Source organism: Eleginops maclovinus, chromosome 13 (genome assembly GCF_036324505.1).
Source record: "Eleginops maclovinus isolate JMC-PN-2008 ecotype Puerto Natales chromosome 13, JC_Emac_rtc_rv5, whole genome shotgun sequence".
Lineage (NCBI taxonomy): Eukaryota > Metazoa > Chordata > Actinopteri > Perciformes > Eleginopidae > Eleginops > Eleginops maclovinus.
The window spans coordinates 20,728,811-20,744,312 of record NC_086361.1 but is presented as its reverse complement, the minus strand read 5'-3'; the positions used below and the strand labels follow the sequence as shown (position 1 = coordinate 20,744,312).

General features: G+C 41.6%; 2 protein-coding genes across 2 annotated transcripts; both read right to left on the bottom strand.

Moving 5' to 3' along the window:
• Positions 1-70: 70 nt before the first annotated feature.
• Positions 71-6,155, bottom strand: LOC134875355 (probable histone deacetylase 1-B). The gene is made up of 12 exons (XM_063899906.1): positions 6,000-6,155; positions 5,045-5,157; positions 4,311-4,428; positions 4,150-4,224; positions 2,523-2,661; positions 2,238-2,379; positions 2,061-2,153; positions 1,841-1,949; positions 1,378-1,758; positions 1,138-1,293; positions 1,011-1,056; positions 71-816 (listed from the first exon to the last, which is right to left on the bottom strand). The coding sequence occupies exons 1-12, from the start codon at positions 6,046-6,048 to the stop codon at positions 789-791; spliced, it is 1,449 nt and encodes a 482-aa protein (XP_063755976.1). The 5' UTR covers positions 6,049-6,155; the 3' UTR covers positions 71-788.
• Positions 6,156-10,363: 4,208 nt separating this feature from the next.
• marcksl1b (MARCKS-like 1b) lies at positions 10,364-12,970 on the bottom strand. The gene is made up of 2 exons (XM_063900076.1): positions 12,670-12,970; positions 10,364-11,771 (listed from the first exon to the last, which is right to left on the bottom strand). The coding sequence occupies exons 1-2, from the start codon at positions 12,754-12,756 to the stop codon at positions 11,214-11,216; spliced, it is 645 nt and encodes a 214-aa protein (XP_063756146.1). The 5' UTR covers positions 12,757-12,970; the 3' UTR covers positions 10,364-11,213.
• Positions 12,971-15,502: the final 2,532 nt, after the last annotated feature.

Genomic DNA, 15,502 nt, shown 5'->3' with positions numbered 1-15,502 from the left:
CCTCTGAAACAAAACTGGTTTTTCTTTTTCTTTTAAGGGTGTATGAATTAATCAGAGGAAGAACAATTGATCAGTTCCTTATTTCTTTATTACAAATTTATGATAATGCACATTTCACATTTCAAACTCCAAACAACATGAAGCCCCCTCTCACGTCTGCTGGTACAAAATATCTAAAACAAGTCACTCGCTTCATAACATAATCCTCCGAGCGGCTTCACGACCATTCACACTTCCACACACACACAAAGCAGGAGGAAATAAAATAGGATACGCAGAAGGGCGACCTTTCTTCAGGATTTAAAATAAGTTACTGAGAAGAGATGGGGAGCAGTGTGGACATGCTTAAAGGCAGGGTCGTTTCAAACATGCACTCGTGGGGAAATAAACACAGATGGTCTGCTGGAGCTGTTACCTCCGCGACCCTGACGGAAAAGCGGGAGAAGATGGATGGATGGTCGAAGGCTGGGTTTTCTAACAGCATCATTAATCGGTATTTAAAAATAAGCTGTTTTTAGCACGTAGGAATCATTACATCTATGCAGGTATTTAAATCTGGATCACCATGATAGGAGCAGGAATACGTGGAGCGCTTTCCTTCACAGTAAAGCAGCCCTTGTTTCACAGCAGCAGCAGCGGGGGAAGAAGGAATTGTGTCGTTTGTTTTACACTACGCTACGCTCCAGTCGGGTGGGGTTTACAACCTTGCGTTGAATATAAAAAGGAGGTCCTCTCGCTGCAGCAGGAGGACGGAGGAGTCGGATCCACCAACCATTTCTGCTCAGGTGTCAGGTTGTCTTCACCTCCTCTTTTGGTCTGAAACGCAACGATTGAGGAGTTTAAGCAACAAATACCACACGTACATCGATGCTTTGACCATTCCTACTCTTCAAATGTAACTTATATAGCTCAGTCTTCATTTGTTTAGTATAAAAAGAGCAAAAGTCATTGTGTAGTGTGCTGCAAATATCAGAAAACACTACTTAGTATGTGATGTGTAACTCTCTTACCCCGAGGTGTCCATCTTCTCCTCCTCCTTCTCCTCCTCTTTCACTTCTAAAATGCAGAAAAACACGAGTCATGATCACAGTATTTTCTATCTAGAAAGATCCAACAGAGCTCGTCAGTAAGTCTCACCTTTCTTCTCCTCTCCGTCCTTCTCCTCCTCCTTCTTCACTCGTTTCACCTTCTTGTGATTGGCTGCGTTCCTGCGGCCTCCTCCCTGCCCCTCCGCCTCGTCCTCAGAGTCGGAGAACTCCTCCTCGCAGGCTATCCTCTTGTCGTGGGCCCGGACTGAAACACAGAGATACTTTGAGGTCATTTCTCAGCCCAATGAAGTCAGTTTTTTTTTTAGAGTGGGAAGAACAAGTCTCTTACTGGAGACGCGTTTGTCGGGGTCCTCCTCCTCCTCGTCCCCGCTGTCCGGGTGGGGGGCGTCCTCGGGGATGGCCTGCATCTGGACCCCGGGGGCGTGAGGCAGCATGCGCAGGTTTTCAAACAGCCGCTGCTTGATCTTCTCCAGGTACTCGTTGGTGTTCTGGTTGGTCATGTTGGACGGGCTGATGTGCAGCTTGAAGTCGGGCCCGAAGTACTCGAAGTAGTCGTTGTAGGGCAGCTCGTTGGGGATGGAGCAGTCCAAGGCGGTGGCCGTCTCATACGTCCAGCAGCGTGCCACGTTTCGGATGGTGTAGCCTCCCCCCCCCAGCATCAGCAGGGGGAGGTTGAAGCTCTTGATGTACTCCACACATTTGGCGTGGCCTGGAGGAACACACACAGTAAATCCTCTGCATGTTCTTGGGAGAGTTCATTGTTTGATTCATTCAGCAGCTGTTGGTGATACCTTTGATGGTGAGGTTGAAGCAGCCCAGTCTGTCTCCAGAGAGAGAATCCGCTCCACACTGGAGAACCACCGCACTCGGCTGGTACATCTCCATGACTTTAGCCATGATCTAACACACACACACACACACACACACACACACACACACACACACAAACATTAACACACATGCTCGGAGAAAGAGTGATTGATAACGTAGCATCTGAATTAAAGCACCTACAGGTTTGAAGATGGCTTCATACGACTCATCGTCAATCCCGTCTCTGAGCGGGTAGTTTACGGCGTAGTACTTTCCCTTTCCAGCTCCGATGTCCTGCACTCAGAGGAGATATCATTTACTACTTTGTGAAAGGGTACACAGAACATCTTAAAAGGGAATTAGAACAAATGAACTCACCCTCAGGTCTCCAGTGCCGGGGAAGTACTCTCCATACTTGTGGAAAGAGACGGTCATGACCCTGTCTGTGGTGTAGAAAGCCTCCTCCACCCCATCACCGTGGTGGATGTCGATGTCGATGTACAAGACTCTCTGGTGGTACCTGGAGAAGAAGAAAATGCAGTTTATGAACATTCTCCTGTTTGGAGCAGAAAGAAGCGTTTAATTGTGTGCATTCGAAATAAAGCTGTACAATTTAAAATCGTTTGGGGCCCAGAATACAATCAAAGGAAGGCAGCCGCTTACTTGAGCAGCTCGAGGATGGCCAGGACGATGTCGTTGACGTAGCAGAAACCCGAGGCCTCCGACTTCTTGGCGTGGTGGAGTCCTCCGGCCCAGTTGATGGCGATGTCTGTCTGCTGCTTGTTCAGCTTCAAAGCCCCGGCTACAAGAAAGAGTAACAGAGAAAATTAAACATCAACTTCAGATATATAGCACTAATCTAGAACAACTATGAGAGACAGAATGAGAAAAAAAATCCAGGAAATCACATTGTAGGATTTTTAATGAATTCATTGTAAATTCCTCGGTAAAATAAGTATTTGGTCACCTACAAACAAGCAAGATTTCTGGCTCTCACAGACCTGTAACTTCTTCTTTAAGAGGCTCCTCTGTCCTCCACTCGTTACCTGTATTAATGGCACCTTTTTGAACTCGTTATCAGTATAAAAGACACCTGTCCACAACCTCAAACAGTCATACTCCAAACTCCACTATGGCCAAGACCAAAGAGCTGTCAAAGGAGACCAGAGACAAAATTGTAGACCTGCACCAGGCTGGGAAAACTGAATCTGCAATAGGTAAGCAGCTTGGTGTGAAGAAATCAACTGTGGGAGCAATTATTAGAAAATGGAAGACATACAAGACCACTGCTAATCTCCCTCGATCTGGGGCTCCACGCAAGATGTCACCCCGTGGGGTCAAAATGATCACAAGAACGGTGAGCAAAACTCCCAGAACCACACAGGGGGGACCTAGTGAATGACCTGCAGAGAGCTGGGACCAAAGTAACAGAGGCTACCATCAGTAACACACTACGCCGCCAGGGACTTAAATCCTGCAGTTCCAGACGTGTCCCCCTGCTTAAGCCAGTACATGTCCAGGCCCGTCTGAAGTTTGCTAGAGGGCATTTGGATGCTCCAGAAGAGGATTGGGAGAATGTCATATGGTCAGATGAAACCAAAATAGAACTTTTTGGTAAAAACTCAACTCGTCGTGTTTGGAGGAGAAAGAATGCAGAGTTGCATCCAAAGAACACCATACCTACTGTGAAGCATGGGGGTGGAAACATCATGCTTTGGGGCTGTTTTTCTGCAAAGGGACCAGGACGACTGATCCGTGTAAAGGAAAGAATGAATGGGGCCATGTATCGTGAGATTTTGAGTGAAAACCTCCTTCCATCAGCAAGGGCACTGAAGATGAAGCGTGGCTGGGTCTTTCAGCATGACAATGATCCCAAACACACCGCCAGGGCAGCGAAGGAGTGGCTTCGTAAGAAGCATTTCAAGGTCCTGGAGTGGCCTAGCCAGTCTCCAGATCTGAACCGCATAGAAAATCTTTGGAGGGAGTTGAAAGTCTGTGTTGCCCAGCGACAGCCCCAAAACATCACTGCTTTAGAGGAGAACTGCATGGAGGAATGGGCCAAAATACCAGCAAGATTATGTAATGAAGAAACACAGGTGGTTAAAATAAACCTGTGACCTCAGTCCAAGACATTATAGTAAAAAATGAATAACTCTTATTTAAGATGACTTGGAAACCACTTTTGACTAGACTTTAACGTCAGGTTTAGTCCTTGCACAGTCACTAATGTGCCTCCTGTATGACGCTGGTGCTCCAGAGGGATTGTGGGAGTTATAGTGGGAAAACTTACCGACAGATCCACCTGTTGAGAGCTGGCAGAACTCAAACAGACCATCAAACACCGGACAGTCCTCTCCGACATTGACTGTGAGAAAACAAAGACATAGATTTAAAATATGTGAGACAGAGGGAGTACTTCAGGGACCAATGGATGAAACGACAAACACTCACATCTCTGCATCTGTTTGCTGTACTCAGACATGTTGTCCGGCCGGATGGACCGCAGGAACTTAATGTAGTCGTCACTGTGGTATTTGGTCATCTCCTCGCCACTGGCTTTGTGTGGTCTCTGGAAACACACAGGAACATGAGCAGAAAGAACGTGACGGCTTTAACTCTTTACTGTTTGTCAGTAGTCATTGTGTTTGTCTGATTCTGTATAATGTTTTATTTGCAAGTCTCTATGTAAAAAAAAAACAACAACTCATCGGATTTAATTCCATATGTTTTGTAGCAATCATTTCTATACATTACTGTGTATTTTTGAAAGCCTGATAACCTGCTGATGCTGTCACAAGGAAGCTCTAGATCTATCTATCTATCTATCTATCCAACCACATAACTGTTCACTCGTTCCTTATGCAAATATTTAAATGCGAAAGTGTTAAAAATACCCACTTCAGAGTCAAAAACCATCAATAATTAATACACATTTTACAGTCAGAACCAAGTAACTTCCAATGTGTTCTTGGTGGAAATCCTACTCTTGTGAAATTGTGTTTCACACTATCAAACTAACTGAATGGTTAATGATCAATATGTGTATCATTACACCCATGATAGTAATTTTATAAATGTCACACTATGTTTAAACAACTTTCAAAATGACAGAGTAATATTCTCTGAACAAAAGATAAAGTGTAAGGTTGTGAGTGTTGGGCTTTGTGTGGAGAGCTATAACTCACATAGATCTCCATTTTCCTGTACAGTCCATAGTTGAGTAGCAGGTTGTGAGTCATGCGAATCCTGTGGGGTTTCATGGGATGGCCCTGACCATAGTAGTAGTTCCCCACATCCCCTTGGAAAGAGAAAAACAAACAGAAAATGTTGCATTCATGACAAACTTCATTTAAAAATGTGCCTTTTTTATCTGCAATCGTATAAACTGCATATTACACTCTGAACACTAACGTAATAACATCTGGGAAAATACAATCTGGTTTAATTGATCAATTTGCTGAACTGTGACTGTATGCTACTGAAAATATAGGTTTCTCAAAAGGTGAGATAGGGGTCAAGGACCAGACGTTTCACAATGAGTTATCATATTCTTTTTAGGCACACCGACTAAAGCTAAAACATCCAAAACCCAAATTAATACAACCGTCTAACTCAACATTAACCACCACACTTTTAGTTTCCATCATACAGTGTTTGGACTTGCATATTGTGCCTGTTTCTGCATAACATAATATCCCTTATTTACAAGAAAAACGTTCCTTAATACCGAAACTGAACCCCGGCGCATTGGTCCTCACTTCTCGGAAGTTGGTAGGAATTTGGGGTAACATTTGTGAGATAAGCACCGGGTAAATTAACGACTTATCTGGTCCCAGTATAGCCACGTTTTCTTACATAAAGACATCACAGTCAAATTACAGCGTTGAACGAAGTAAGGACATTTGTTGTTGTTATTAGAGAATTCGAGATAAACACCGGGTCATTTTGAAGCTAACAGCTAGCATAGCATAGCAAGTAGCTAAATCACACTGTTTAACCAACGGAGGAAGCTACGGTTAGCCTGCTAGCACCGGCTAGTCGTGCTGCACATCTTTTTAAATCGTGCGTGTAAAAATATTCTACGCATCTTTACGGAAGCTTCAATAATAACAAAACTGATGATTTAATTGATATATTTACCGTCATAGTAATAGCAAACTTTTTTCTTTGTTCCTTGAGACAGCGCCATTTTACACCAATTAGCACATTGGTGTCCACTGGTTCCTCTTGCTCTTCACCAGGCAACTAGCGCGGAGCTCCTTCTACCAATCAGAGGCGAACACCCGCCCGGATGGGAGGCGCCGGTGATTACAAACAGGCACCCCCGAGGTTGCAGCTACAACTAGACAGTGTCTAGACTGGTGCAGAAATGCAGGGGTTTTGTCTTAAAGTCAATGATGCAGAGATGGTGTTGTAATTTGAAGTCCCCAGCATTAATAGTAATGTATTCTGATTTGATTGAATACATGAGAAGCTTCTTCTCTCTCTGGGGCTTAGTGTCATACCAATGTAATGCACTTTATGAGGACACTGAAGTATGCATATGGATATTTAAGAATTAAAGGATGATTAATTGTCTCCCAGGGATGCACAACCAAATCTTTCCACCCTGCGACACACAAAAGCATGACAGATGAGGGGAGAAAAGCTGTGGTAGTAGATTCCTGAAGTGCATAGTCAAAATTGTTTGATGGACAATGAGAATGTTTAATTATCTGGGCAGATTATCGTGGAAGCATAGGTTTTATTTCTGTATATATTTTTTTCTAAATTGATTTTATTCCATTTGAGAAGGCCAGCTCTGATTGATCAAGACATGAATTGTGAATGAGTTTAGGGTCAATTTAACGACAGCAGTTGTCCATGGCCAGATTATGGGTGAAAGTAAGATGCCAACAACAACAAATATATATATTATTAGAAAAATAAATATGAATTAATTTATAAATGATGTACTTGATGCAGACATGCATTTTTAACATTGTTTTTGGTACATGTGATGTCATTTTAATTAATTCATCAAGTCATTTATGCATTTGTCTGTTATTTTGGCAGCCTCTGTCCTCCATTACTGGTCTGAAGGCACCCTAAAAAAGACTAAAATGCCATTTGCAAGCTATGATAAAATAAGTCAAGTGTTTTTGTCCATTCAAAAGTTGCACATGATGACAGACAGGGACATAAACATAATGCATATCCTTGCCAAATTCATTCCATTTTAAAACCAAGATAAATATAAAGATAATTTGAAAGCGTAAAATGTTCATAGTGTACACAATGAGGTTGATTATGCATATTAATGCAGGCATATTGTGAAAACAGACAATAGGTGAACATGTGGGGGCCACTTCACACATTAGCCACCGGGTGACGGTGTTAGCTCACATGTGTTCGACTGTAGCGTCCAAATCTCTGCAGACCTGTCATGGCTGAGAGAGAAATGCAGATCAATGACATGTATAGTATGCACAATGCAAACAAAACATAAAGGATGTAGAGGTAATCAAAACAACTGGAGGATGTATTTAAATGCTGATATTGTGCACTTTAATGTACATGTTTTGTGTGTAAGCTGTATGTGGAAGATTTATACAATTTAGGTATGATTTTGCTCTTCTTAAAGACACTTATCATCATAAAAATGTAATGTTTGAGCTTAAGAAATTACCTGTTTCAGGAGGCAGAGAGCTGTGTCAATGCAGAGCCACATTTCTGTTTAAATAATTGTCTGGGTCCGAATGTAGCTCCAGTCTCAACTCATCATATCACCATGTAAACTAGGTCAGTTTACCCAGAGCAGGACTGCTGCGTTCAGTTTGTCCAACGGAAGAAATACTGTAGATGTGAATGAGGGTGGAGGGGGGGGGGGGGGGGGGGTGGAGGTAATGGTGCTGATCTCAGGGCCATAAGACTAATAGAGGGCCAGGGGTCATTGGAGCTAACATGGCCGTGCTGGTGTGTTCAATTATCTCCAAACCAATCACCTTCAGTGAGTCTTGTTTCATGGGGAATCACTGACTGATCCATGTGACGTGCTGCAAGGGATACTTTGACACCTAATCTCATATCAGTTAACGTAGGCTACATGTCTTTTGTGTTCAATATTAGTGGTGGATCGTTGTCTGTGTTGTTAAATAATGAATGTCTTTTTATGGTTGAGGACAGAGGGCATGCTGCAGATTGTAAAGGCCCTCGAGGTAGATTTGAACTACTATAAAGTGACTCCAGTATGATTTGAGGCACTTGTACTTGTCATTAATACTTAAATGTTATGCTTCTGTATACTTTACTCCACTACATTTCATTTAAACGGTATTATTGTACTTTTTTATTACGTGTGATAGTTGCAGATTGAGGTTATTATCAATGAAGTCAGCTCTCTTAAACTGATGAAATATAGTGTCTTCAGCATGATGAGTATTAAAAAGATCTCCACCTTTACAAGCTTCAAAATCACATTAATGAAGGCTTAACATTATCGTGTCATTACTGCATAATGAATACTTTCACTGCTCAAAGTTCATTTTAATGTTGATGCTTTTGTAGTTTTACTGGAGTATGATTTGTAATGCAGATTTATGACTTGTAACACTTTTCCTGTGTAACGTACAGGTCTCACTAAAGCATCTATTAGAAGGCTGCAGCTTTTTCATAATGCCGCTCACCACCACCACTGAGGAAGTGGATCACATCAGAGTAGTTCTGAGGTTTTTACTCCTGTCTGTCAAAGAATTCAAAATACTGCAGCTGGTTTATAAAGCATTGACTGGTTTATTCTGTTCTCCTGCTACATTATGAACCATCCAGAGCTCTCAGGTCTTCTGGGACGGGTCATCTCTCTGTGTCCCCAGAGTCAGAGCTAAACATGGTTCACTTATTATGCTGCAAATATCTAGAACAAACTCCCAGAAACCTGCAGGTGCGCTGCTACTCTTACTACTTTAAAATCCAGACTTTTCTTTTTGTCGCTGCTTTTAATTGAACGATTCTTATTTAACAGTGAACTTTTATTCATATTCATTTTAATAACTGTTTATAAATGCCATTTTGTGATATGTTTCTGCTGCACTATGTCTTATGCTCTTAATGTCCTTCAGTTTGGTAAAGCACTCTCAATTGCCTTGTGTCGAAAGGTGCTTTATAAATAAACTGGCCTTGCCTAATATTACAACTTTTAATCAAGTGAAATATCTTTATACTTCCTCCACCAGTGGAAATGTGTGATTTGTGGTATCTGCGAGTATAAATTAAACTGATTTGACATGTTTGTTTCGAGCCAAGACCGAGTGATTCACAGTCCAATAATTACATGAAGTCATGCAGAGTTTAGCCATTCAGATTTTATGAGTGGCACTAATAAACTTTATTACCCCCCCTGTAATGTACACATTTCTTTCTGTACTGTAACCATGGGGTTAGAATTATTTGCTAATGTCACATCTATCAGAACATGACGTTTTCTTGGCATATTTGTGTCATTGTGCTGAATGACAGCCACTGTAGGGTGATAATTAAAAGGGTGAAATGTAGTGTAACAGCAGCACGGGCAGAAAAATGATCATCGTGTTAATTTGCTCGCAGTAGCCAGGCTGTAGAAGAAAACTCCTGTGTTCTCTGCTCCTGTATTTTATTGCTTTTTAATTAACCCTTCGTTTCTAAAAGGAAGAATGTGTTATTTAATCTTTTAAAAGCTGCATACTCTTATTAAAAATTGGGGTTTTGAGGACACACATGAGAAGGAAGTGGTGAGGCTGCTCCAATTAAAGTTTTACAGTTGCTATATCCTGTCAATTGCCTTATAGCACAAACACCAGAGCAATACATGATGTCAGTTAATGACGCATCTGCCTTTAAACAGTGTCTGTGTAGTTGCAATTGTCCAATTAGTGGAGGAATTTAACTGTGTATACTTACTTTTCTGTAGGGCTCCAACTAACGATTATTTTCCTTTTGGATTCATCTGCCTATTATTTTTGATTCATGTCAATGAAATTTCAGAAAAAGTCAAAGATGATATATTTTAATGTATGTTTTTTAAGTCAAAAACCCAAAATGTTGTGTTTTATATAATCTAAAACAGAAATAATCCTTATATCTCAAAATGGATTACCCTGTCTGGTATTTTTTATTAATCATTAGGCAATTAAATGTCATAGAAAGTCAATATTTTATTTAAATGTCTTGTTTTGTGGGTCAAAAACCCCACAATATACTGTTTTATATCATATAAACTAGAAAAAGGAGGAAATCTAAATATTTCATCGAATATAAACTGTATTTCTTGTCCTTTTTGCATGAAAATACTGATAAACCAATTATCAAAATGGTTTTTTTTCAACCAAATCATTAGTTGACTAATCTTTGCAGCTCTGCTATAGGTATTTGTTAACACCACATTTGTATTAAAGCGTATAATATACAAGCTTTAGACCCTCTCAATTGAAGTATTGTACTTTATAACACATGTAATGCATGATGTGAAAGACCATGAAGACACATAAACGTGTAGGTAACCAACATTTATTTACCATTATCAACTTTACAATAAAACCAGTAACATCTGTCAACATTAGCAAAATAAAGAACAGAAATCAATCCAATGTATTTACAGAGACAAAGCAGATTCAGGCTCACAAACGACAGATAAACAACTCTGCTTCATATCAAACCGCAACAGTGAACATAGCAAGCTTAAGTGTTCTTTTTTCATAGTAAGGTAAAAATCAAAGTTGTCTATTTTTTTTTCTTTTCTTTAAACAAACAAGTAATAGCTTCTCTGAATCTTTAACATGGTTCTCTATAATACACCACAAAATACTTCAAATTTGGGTTAAAATATAGGAATGTAAAAAGTTGGCAAGTCTCTTTAATTTTCTGATTTCATTTTTTTTTTGCGAACAGTCATTTCAAGTGGTGGTGGTGTCCTAGTATGTTATCTAGCTTCATTCCTTCAGCAAAGGAGGCATCTTTGATTTGCAGATTTTGTGGGAAAAGATGCCATCTCTCTCCATCCGTCTATACGTCATGGTGTCATTAGCTCGCTTTCTAGCCATTAAAATCCAGATTCCCACACGGCGACCAGCCCACAGCCTAAAACTCAGTCCGGGTCCAGATGTCGAGCGGTAACCAGGGAAGTGATCTAGTGAATCTAGTCTGTCGTCTTGTTATCATGACGAAAAAGTGGCACGTCGAAGGAGTCTCTCACATACATGTGTATATATTTACATATACATATATCCATATACATATGTATACATATACACATATATATATAAATATATATATATACTCTTAAATTTTCTCTCTCTCTCTTGAAAAACAGTTCACCCAGTTCATTGTGAGATAAACGTACAATCACTCTTTCTTTTCAGAGGGAGCGGGGGTCGAGCTGCTCTCCTCTGCTGGTTTTGTGGCCTCTGGGGCCGGGGCAGCTTCCTCCTTTGGGGCCTCCTCTGCCTTGGGGGCCTCCTCTTTAGCTGGAGCCTCCTCTGCTTTAGGGGCCTCGGCGGTGGCGGCGGCAGCAGCAGCCTCCTCCTTCACCTCTTTCACCTCCTCCTTCTTCTCCTCCGCAGGAGCAGCGGCACCGTTCTCAGCTGGCTTCTCCTCGGCGGGGGTGGCGGCGGCGGCAGCTTCCTCCTTCACAGCCTCGCTCTTCTTAGTCTTCTTCATATTCAGCTTGAAGTTGAAGGACTTCTTCAGGGAGAACTTATTCTTCTTCTTCTTGGGGGTCTCCTTGGCTGCAGCCTCGCCTTCTGGTTTGGCTGCCTCTCCATCTGCAGCGGGCGCCGGCTCGATGGCGTCTCCTGTTGCCGCCTCAGGCTCCTTGGCTGCCTCAGCGGAGCCATTGGTGGCGGCAGCGTCGCCATCAGTCTTTGTGGAGACATCACCATTGGTTTTCACATGGCCATTCTCCTGAAAAATATTTTGACACATAAGTTTCTACAGCTGAGAAATTCATGTTTGAATTACATCAAATCCTCTGTGCACATGTTTTAAAAACACAGAGGAGCGATTATAGATGTGCATTTCTCATTTCTTTGCACAGCATCGTCGTGCTCATCAATTAACCACCGTGTCTCTTGGCTCAGAGGCGACGCCTTGCAGTACTCTAATCTCGCGATAGGCGGCAGTAGCTCCGCACACACCGCCTGAGGTACCAGACAGACATCGACTCAACAAAGACAAGACTGGAGCTCATCGATGGAATACTGAAAAACACTTCCCATTGAAGTTTTTACCCAGAATAACCAGCCTGAAATAAAAATTCCCCTTTTAACACTCAAGTAACGTCTTTTTTTGTGTCATTAATATCTGATTAAATTAATGCAAAACATGCAATAAGTGTTTTAAAAATGAAATGCATGATTAAATGGGACTTTTTTTCACACATTTTGATGTCAAATGAGCAAAATTGGTGTGCAGACTAACAGGGAGGAGTGGTGCCTACGTGCGCTCGCGCTGCCCCCCGACCCCCTCCCCCTTTAATTCCTGGCACTGTCAAACACGTTGGGTATTGGGTAAAACCTCCGTCTAAAAGAAACATAAATGAACAAAAACAAAGTAAACCGGGACAAAAAGGACGCTATATCATTTTGTTTTTTAGGTTCTCTGTGATTAACCCATCAGCAGGAGACAGCGATGCTTAAATAAAAAGCCCCACCTGACTTACCCAAAACGTCCTCACATTCAAGTTTTATCGATTCAACGTCGACTAAATCATTTAAACTAATGGTTTCCTACGAGAAAATCAACTTCTATCCATTTGCACGTACCTCATCTGTTGCATCAAATTGCAATAAAGGGTAATTACCTGTCCGTTGGTTTTGACAGCTGCACCATCAGCGGCAGCAGCGTTCGCCTCCGCGGCCACATCTCCCTTGGATGCCTGGGACCCCATTGTCTTCTGTGAGTTTTTCTAAAGCAAATGAAAAAGAAAAACTAAAAAAGAGTGTTCTTTTTCGAAGTTAATCCAAACTCCAGCTCGAGATAAGTATCCACTGGTGAAGAGATGAAAAGTGTGGTGGGTTTTTTTTTATGACTTCAGTCGGCTGTTATTTCCCCTCCAATGGTCGGACTTGTCACCCCGGTAGAGAGAGACCCTCTAAACTCAACACTGGTTGAACGCAACGCTTCAACATACAGCAGGTTCAAGGCACCACCCGTGGGCGGGACCTAGCTGAGGTTTGACCAATCAGCGTGCAGTCTGAGGGCAAGTCTAGTCAGCTCTGGCCAATCACCCTTGACTCCCTAATTGGCCCCGCCCCTCAGGACGACCCCCAACAATGACTTCCAGTAAACCAAGCTGAATTCAGTGTTTCACAGGCTTTAAAGTAAAAAAAACATCACTTTTTTTGTTAATAAATCATCTCTTTCTATTAGTGTGTCTATACATGTGTGTGAGTTCTCATTTATTTATGTTATTTGTTGATTATTCAGTCAAAGATGACAAGAAATATCTACTAACTTAGGACATCTTTACATTTCATTACATTTGATTTAGCTTTTTCCAAATTGATTTACAATAAGTGCAATCAACTTTGAAGATACAAAGTCAAGAAAGCAGGAAACCTACAAACAAATTCACTTTTAAATAAGCCAAACCATTACCAGCTTTGATTAAGAAATTACTTTTTTAGTACTACATACGTAAACGAGGAAAAATCCAATTCATTTGAGCTACTACTTTTGTGTGTGTGTGTGTGTGTGTGTGTGTGTGTGTGTGTGTGTGTGTGTGTGTGTGTGTGTGTGTGTGTGTGTGTGTGTGTGTGTGTGTGTGTGTGTGTGTTATGTTTATTGACCAAGATGCAGTCAAAACATGTGGGTTTTCAGACTGCAACGGAAGATGTAGTAAATCATGTAGAAGCAGTAAGACTGAGGATTGCTTAATGGTCTATTACTAAATAACTGCATATGCATGTGTGTGTGTGTGTGTGTGTGTGTGTGTGTGTGTGTGTGTGTGTGTGTGTGTGTGTGTGTGTGTGTGTGTGTGTGTGTGTGTGTGTGTGTGTGTGTGTGTGTGTGTGTGTGTGTGTGTGTGTGTGTGTGTGGTCTACTGTAAGGGCCTTGGATGCATCACTACACTCTGAGTGCTCATAGGAGTTTATGTAAACATAAGAAAAACTGTAATAGTGACTGAATCACTTTTGAATATAGTTATATTGACTGTATTCACTGAAGAAATTACTCTACAGCAGTGAGTTTGACCGACACCTCGGCCGCAACTTACAGTTTCTCTTTGCACTGTTGAGCAAGCAGAGAAGTTTCCTAGAATCTCTGTTTTGGTTTCAATATCAGTGAAGATGCTTACAGATCTTAAATTACATCTGATTCAGCACTTAGTCAGAGTTTCAGCAAAATAGCTCATGCATTTCTTCATCATTATCTTTCTATAAAGTCATGATTCAGGAGCCTGTAATTAAAAGCAGTATAATGACCTAAGAACCCAGTAGCATGTATGTGTTTATCTGTCTTTTTTTTATATAGAAAATGTTGATTTTACATGCCCGAGCAATACATCCCGTTCTCCAGAACACCTGGACAAACAACTCAACATGTGACCAATTTGCATCAGCTGTAGCCGGGCAGTTAGCACAGCATGGACTCAAAGTAAGTGAGTTATGACGGTCATGAGTTTGCGGTCTCGGTCTTTCAGAAATGCAAAATATGTGACAGATGATGCAGGACAAGATTTGGGACAAACAGTTGAAAAGGTAAGCGTGCAATTTAAATGTAATTTTCTTGTGTTTGCCGTCCCCTTGTCTACAGGACACTCTGTCTATCTGTCTCCGCCAGTAGAAGCACATTTCGAATAAAGGTTTCAATCTATTGTTCGATGTTGTGCTCTCAGTGGTAATCCGACTGGAGAACAGGATCATCATTGGGTCTAACCGCATGTCACGCTGTCTCCTCATGTCTCAGTGACTGAATTTGTTGTTCACGTCAGCTTGTCAACAACATATTGGAAACAAAATGTGTCAATGTGATGATCATGCACATTCCATCCGATCGTTCTCTCCCACACACATTCCTCGCAACAGCTGTTTAGGCCACACCAAATCTCAGTTACGGCGAGGGAAAAGACTCTACTGTTCAACGTAACAAATTGTCGTTGCTGAGACCAATCAGCCTAATTGATTTTGCGAGACTCTGGAACATTGGAATGCGTGTCAGCAGCTCGTCCCGATACCAAAGCCGTCAGCTCTCAACATCACATGGAAGTCAACGCACACTGTGGCCACATTACATTACTGTAACAAAAAACTGGGTTTACAATGCAGTTTCTTTGGCTATTTCACCAACCATGCGTATGTTTTTATGCATTGTGTAAAGATAACAATTTATCTGCTATCAAGTTTTTGACTGTAAAGGAGCTGGACACAGTCTGCAGTGTGTACAGGACACTATCTATCCATCTATCTATCTATCTATCTATCTGTCTGTCTGTCTGTCTGTCTGTCTGTCTGTCTGTCTGTCTGTCTGTCTGTCTGTCTGTCTGTCTGTCCGTCCGTCCGTCCGTCCGTCCGTCCGTCCGTCCGTCCGTCCGTCCGTCTGTCTGTCTATCTATCTATCTATCTATCTATCTATCTATCTATCCAACTATAGGCCTAAAAAGATCAACAAGCGCTTCTACAGAACAACAAATC